The sequence below is a fragment of the Charadrius vociferus genome, unplaced genomic scaffold, assembly GCF_000708025.1.
Source record: "Charadrius vociferus isolate BGI_N301 unplaced genomic scaffold, ASM70802v2 scaffold260, whole genome shotgun sequence".
In the NCBI taxonomy this organism is placed as follows: Eukaryota; Metazoa; Chordata; class Aves; order Charadriiformes; family Charadriidae; genus Charadrius; species Charadrius vociferus.
In genome coordinates, this window is record NW_009646410.1 from 32,154 (window position 1) to 37,308 (window position 5,155).

Consider the following 5,155-nt stretch of genomic DNA (forward strand, 5'->3'; position numbering starts at 1 on the left):
TAGGGAGGAGCAGAAAGAGAATGAAACCCAGGGACATTAGTAGCGGGGGGCGGGGGGGGGAACTTTAAGATATTTTTTCGAGGTGTTGGATCCTGAGATTTTTGTCCTGCTAGCGGCAGGTGGGAGAAACATCCTGGCTTTGTGGGATGGCAGGGCTGAATTTTGGGTGTTTTTTTTATTGTATTTTTTTAATTCTTTCTTCAGCCAAAGGCTTGCTGGGCAGCACTGGTTCTTTGGGGTTTGGGTGACATCAGGGCGCAGGGCTTTGAGGGTATTTTCCGGAGGTTCAGGGCGGCTAAAGCACCCCGGGGAAGGCGTTGCGGCTTCAGTGCGCAGCACCCCGGGGATGGGTCTCACCCAGCGGCACCGGGATCACCCAGGCCCAGCCCTGCTCGGGTGCGGGAGAGTGGCTGCATCTCCAGGAGCCTCAACCCCTCTCCCTGTTGTTATTGCAGGATCTGCCCCGTCCCCTCCTTCCCCTTGACGTTCGCCCCGCAAGAGCTGCCACTGCGCTGAGGCATGGCTGAGGGGTGGCCGAGCTGCCTGCAGGCAGCAAAGGACAGAAGGCAGGAGGGCAGCATGAGGTACACGGAACTGGATGACAGCCTGACCAGCCTCATGTGGCTGCAGGACTTCTCAATCCTCAACACCAGCATGGGCAAGTCCTCTTACTGCACCAGTGGCCCGGACCCCCACGACTGTCACAGGATTCCCAGTTTTGCCGCCCCGTGCTCACCACTGGCCGCCGACCCGGCGTGCATGGGCATGCCCCACACTCCCTGCAAGCCCATCTCCTCTTCCACCTCGAGGACGGCGCACCACACCGTGACCGTGCACCCTCAGCTCGCGGAGGACATTGACTACAAGACCAACCCGCACGTCAAGCCACCCTACTCCTATGCCACCCTCATCTGCATGGCGATGGAAGCCAGCAAGAAGCCCAAAATCACCCTCGCCGCCATCTACAAGTGGATTACTGACAACTTCTGCTACTTCCGACACGCTGATCCCACCTGGCAGGTAGGAGATTTGGAGACCTCTGGCCTTGTCCTGTCTCCCCACAGGGCTGGGAAGGGCTTTCCACAACCTCCACCTTGCAAGGCAAAGTCCCACAGGGATGCTGGATCCTACTGGGAGGACAGCGGCACCGGCAGCTGCTGGGGAAGGGCTGTAACGGAAAAGAGCTTGCCTGTGCAGAAATGCCACGGCCTTGAGGGCAGCAGAGGGAAGGAGCCGTTATGGGGGAGACCCCAGGACCGTTTTGGGAGCAGGAAGGTACCTGTTGGGCTGCTGGGCCCCTGCGGCTCCTCTTGGCTCCAGGACGAAGGCGTCTCTGTCCCTAGCTCCACCTTTCTGGAGCTCTTGTGGAGTCCTGAGTCCCTTGGGGCTGAGCACACGTGAAACAGCCAGGTTGAGTATCTCTGGGTGCTGAGGACCAGGCGTAGGAGAGGGATGGAGAGGACCTGCAGGGAGACGTGACTTGTTGGACAAATGCCCCTCCTTGGGAAGGTTCAGAACAGAAAGGCTGCTGCTTTCCAAACAGGGCAGAGGGCAGGTCTCCTGTCCCCTTGGACAGGTGAAGGAGGCTCCATTGCTGTGACGAGCTGGTGAGGCCTCAGAGGGAAGCCCAAGAGAGGTCAATTAGGGCTGGTGTCCCCAGCTAGCATGAGTGTCTCCCGGGGGGGTAAGGGACAGCTCTCAGGCTCACCAGCTCTGGGGACAGCCTGAAGCACAGGGGCTTTTCCCAGCCACCTTGGCTTACTGCCCTCCTCCGTCATGCAAGGGGACCTCCAGCACGTGAGGCTTTCTAGGATGTGGCAAGGCAGGAGGTTATTGGGTGGCTCGGGTTATTCCCAGCCCAAATCCGTACCGTGCCAGCGATCCCGGCGGCAGCGTTCACCCAGGCAGGGCTGGGCAAAACTGCTGCAACCCCCCTGCCCAGGCATTGCCTACCTTCTCCCCAGGCAGGTGGGTCTCCAGCAGGTGAGTCTTGAAGACCATCACGGGGAAGGGAACCTCCCGGTCCTCCTCCAGGGCTACCTGGGTCACCCAGCCTCCCCCGTGCTGGGGGGACCTACAGGAGCGATTCAGGAGGAGGAGGTGTGTGCCAGCGGGTTGACTTTCTCCTGCAAACTCATGGCTGGATAATCACCACATTTTTAATTAAATGTGTTTATTAAAAAAAAAAAAAAGAAAGAAGGTTTTCAATCCCTCTCCGCAGAGATGCAGGGGGTTCACGGGATTGTTGGAGGCAGGAATGATAAATATGTTAACCGGCCGGGTAATAACGGAGGGCAGCCCAGGCTGAATGAAGTTTGGGATGGGGAGGGGAGACGGGGAGCAGAGAATTTGGCTTGCAAGTCTCTGACCCTTGTAAAATTTCGTAAAACTGTAAATTTGGAGTTACCACAGCCTGGATTGTTTGCAGGGATATCTGTGTTCCTGCTGCTTGTTTCTTTTTTCTTTTTTTCTTTCTTTTTCTTTTTTTCTTTCCTTTTCTTTTTTTCTTTCCTTTTCTTTTTTTCTTTCCTTTTCTTTTTTTCTTTCTTTTTCTTTTTTTCTTTCCTTTTCTTTTTTTCTTTCCTTTTCTTTTTTTCTTTCCTTTTCTTTTTTTCTTTCCTTTTCTTTTTTTCTTTCTTTTTCTTTTTTTCTTTCTTTTTCTTTTTTTCTTTCTTTTTCTTTTTTTTTCTTCCTTCCTTTCTTTTTGAGGTTGTGTTCTCATCCCCTATCCCGATTCCCGTATGTGAAGACAGCCTGGAAAGGTCATGCCACCCATACTCCGGGGGGAGATGGATATATTCCTGTGGGAGCTGAGTGCTTTGGAGAGGAGCCAACACACCCAAGGAGCTTCAGCCCAGAGGAGGGTTTTGTTGTGTGTGTGTGTGTGTGTGCGTGTTTTTCAACAGCTCTAAGCATTCAAGCCTTGTTTTTCCTATTCGGCACTACGGATTATGGATGAATAAGCATAAAGATATCCAGGCAACATTAAAAAAAAAAAAACCTCTACCATATCCAATCTCTTAATACAGTCTTGGCTTTGTGGAGTCCAATGCCGGGTTATTTACCCAATAACTGAGTTTCCTTTCTGATTATTCACATCACTCCAGGCACATTCAGGGACTCAGAACAGCTCGACGGGAGCAGAAACTCCTCTTTTTCTTTTTTTTTCCTTTTTTTTTTTGTTTCCCCCTCAGCTCATTTGAGTGGTGGCTGATGAAGATGCAGTGATTTCACACCAAGCTTCCCTGGGCCAGGAGGCACCTCTGAGGACACGCGGGGCTGTGATGGGACAGCCCACGTGTCTCTCTGGTTTTGCCCGCCTGGTTTGTGTCAGCCTGGCCACAGGAAGCCATGGTGCCTATTTTTTGGCCAAATATTTTCCCCTCACCACTAGCAATAGGCACAGACGAACTGGGGGATGCAAAGAGGCCCCTGATGATGCCATCCCCCATGGTGCCGTCATCTGTTGCCACTTTCAATGGGGCCGTGGTCACATTGGTGTAAAGAACCTTCTATTCCTCCTTAGCCAAGAATGAGGACCTGACTTCCTCCAGCTTAGCTCCATGTCTAGAGCAAGTCTGGCCAGTTTCTCCCAGTGCTTTGCATGATCCAAGATCCAATGGCCCCAGTTTACAGCCAAGGAGAGTTGCCCAAAATCTTCCCGTCGGTTGGCAAGTCCTAGCTTGAACCCCTTAGCTCCTGTCATCTCTGGCTGAGTTAGACAGGAAGCAAGAAAACTCTGCTGGGGACTCAGGGCAGGGGAGTTTCTGCTGGGCATGTAGCCCAGGATGTCTTGACATTGCTGTTTCTGCTTTCTTTTTCCCAAAGGTCCTTGCTGAAAACGTGCTTTTCCACTGGCGTCCCCACACAGGTAGGTGCCGTGGCAGCAGACAAGCCTTCAGCCTAGTTTTTTTTCTCTTTTGGGTCTAGAACTCCATCCGGCACAACCTATCCTTGAACAAGTGTTTCATCAAGGTGCCCCGGGAGAAGGGTGAGCCAGGCAAAGGTGGGTTTTGGAAGCTTGACCCCCAATATGCTGACCGGCTCAAGAACGGTGCCTTCAAAAAGCGGAAGATGCCCCCAGTGCAGATCCACCCAGCCTTCACCAAAACAGCCCAGCAAGAAACACGGTGTGTCACCAGCCCAGCCCCTTTGGCTTGTACCTCCAATAACATCCTCAATGTCAACACGGAGTCCCAGCAGCTGCTGAAAGAGTTTGAAGAAGTCACCAGTGACCAGAACTGGAATCCAGCAGATGGCAAAGCTGGGCAGAAGCGCAAGCAGCCCTCACCCAACCGAACAGCCAAGGTGTCTCGGCTTTCCAACTCTGCCTTGCTGACCCAGGAAGAGCAGACCGAGCTGGGATCACTGAAAGGTGACTTTGACTGGGAAGCAATCTTCAACACCAACCTGAACGGAGACTTCTCCACTTTTGGGGATCTGGAGCTCACGCCTCCAATCAGCCCCATAACACGTGACCTGGACTTGACAGTACACGGCCACCACATCGACTGTCCCCAGGAACAGGAGCAGGAGCAGGTCCTCACTGAATCCAATCAGAACAACCTGGACTTTGATGAAACCTTCATGGCCACTTCTTTCCTGCAGGATGCCTGGGACGAAGGGACAAATGATTACCTCTCCGATTCCGTCAACGTGGAGCAGTTGTTTGAACTCAACGATGTCTCTTTGCCAGCAGATATGAGCGACTGGGGCAGTTTGGCGTCCCTTTTATAAGAGGCCAATCACCATTTAAAGCCCACACAGACATTAGTAGGATGCTCCCCCCCCCCCCATGCTTCTGGGACTTACAAGGGACAAGATTTTCTAGAGACAGAGACATCCACAGTGACTTTTACCAGCTTCATTGTAAGATTATTCACAGAAACACCTGGGGGAGAAAAAAACACCACCACAGACACTGCTTGATATATCTTTAAAGGACACATCAGAGGTCCATGAGTTTCCTTAAGAGAAGAAATATAACACTACTTATTTTTTTACTTTTAAAGGAAGAAATGTGAATTATCATATTTTTTTTTCCATGGAAATGGACACAGCAAATGTTCCTTCAGGACTAAAGGAGAGCACCTGCTACATCCCATCCAAGACATTAGATTCCTGGAGGCTTAGGACTCGATAGACTAAGTGCAAT

The 5,155-nt window shown here is 52.0% G+C and overlaps 1 protein-coding gene across 1 annotated transcript; it reads left to right on the top strand.

Moving 5' to 3' along the window:
- The first annotated feature begins 519 nt into the window (after positions 1–519).
- On the top strand, positions 520–4,737 carry FOXJ1 (forkhead box J1). The gene is made up of 2 exons (XM_009879809.1): positions 520–1,020; positions 3,931–4,737. Exons 1-2 carry the CDS (start codon positions 520–522, stop codon positions 4,735–4,737), a joined length of 1,308 nt encoding a protein of 435 aa, XP_009878111.1.
- The last annotated feature ends 418 nt before the right edge of the window (positions 4,738–5,155 follow it).

Bases quoted from the DNA above. Each gene is read 5' to 3' on its own strand.
- FOXJ1 (XM_009879809.1), top strand. From the start codon at position 520: ATGGCTGAGGGGTGGCCGAGCTGCCTGCAGGCAGCAAAGGACAGAAGG. The intron at 1,021-3,930 runs GTAGGAGATTTG...TTTTGGGTCTAG, and splicing joins ACGCTGATCCCACCTGGCAG to AACTCCATCCGGCACAACCT.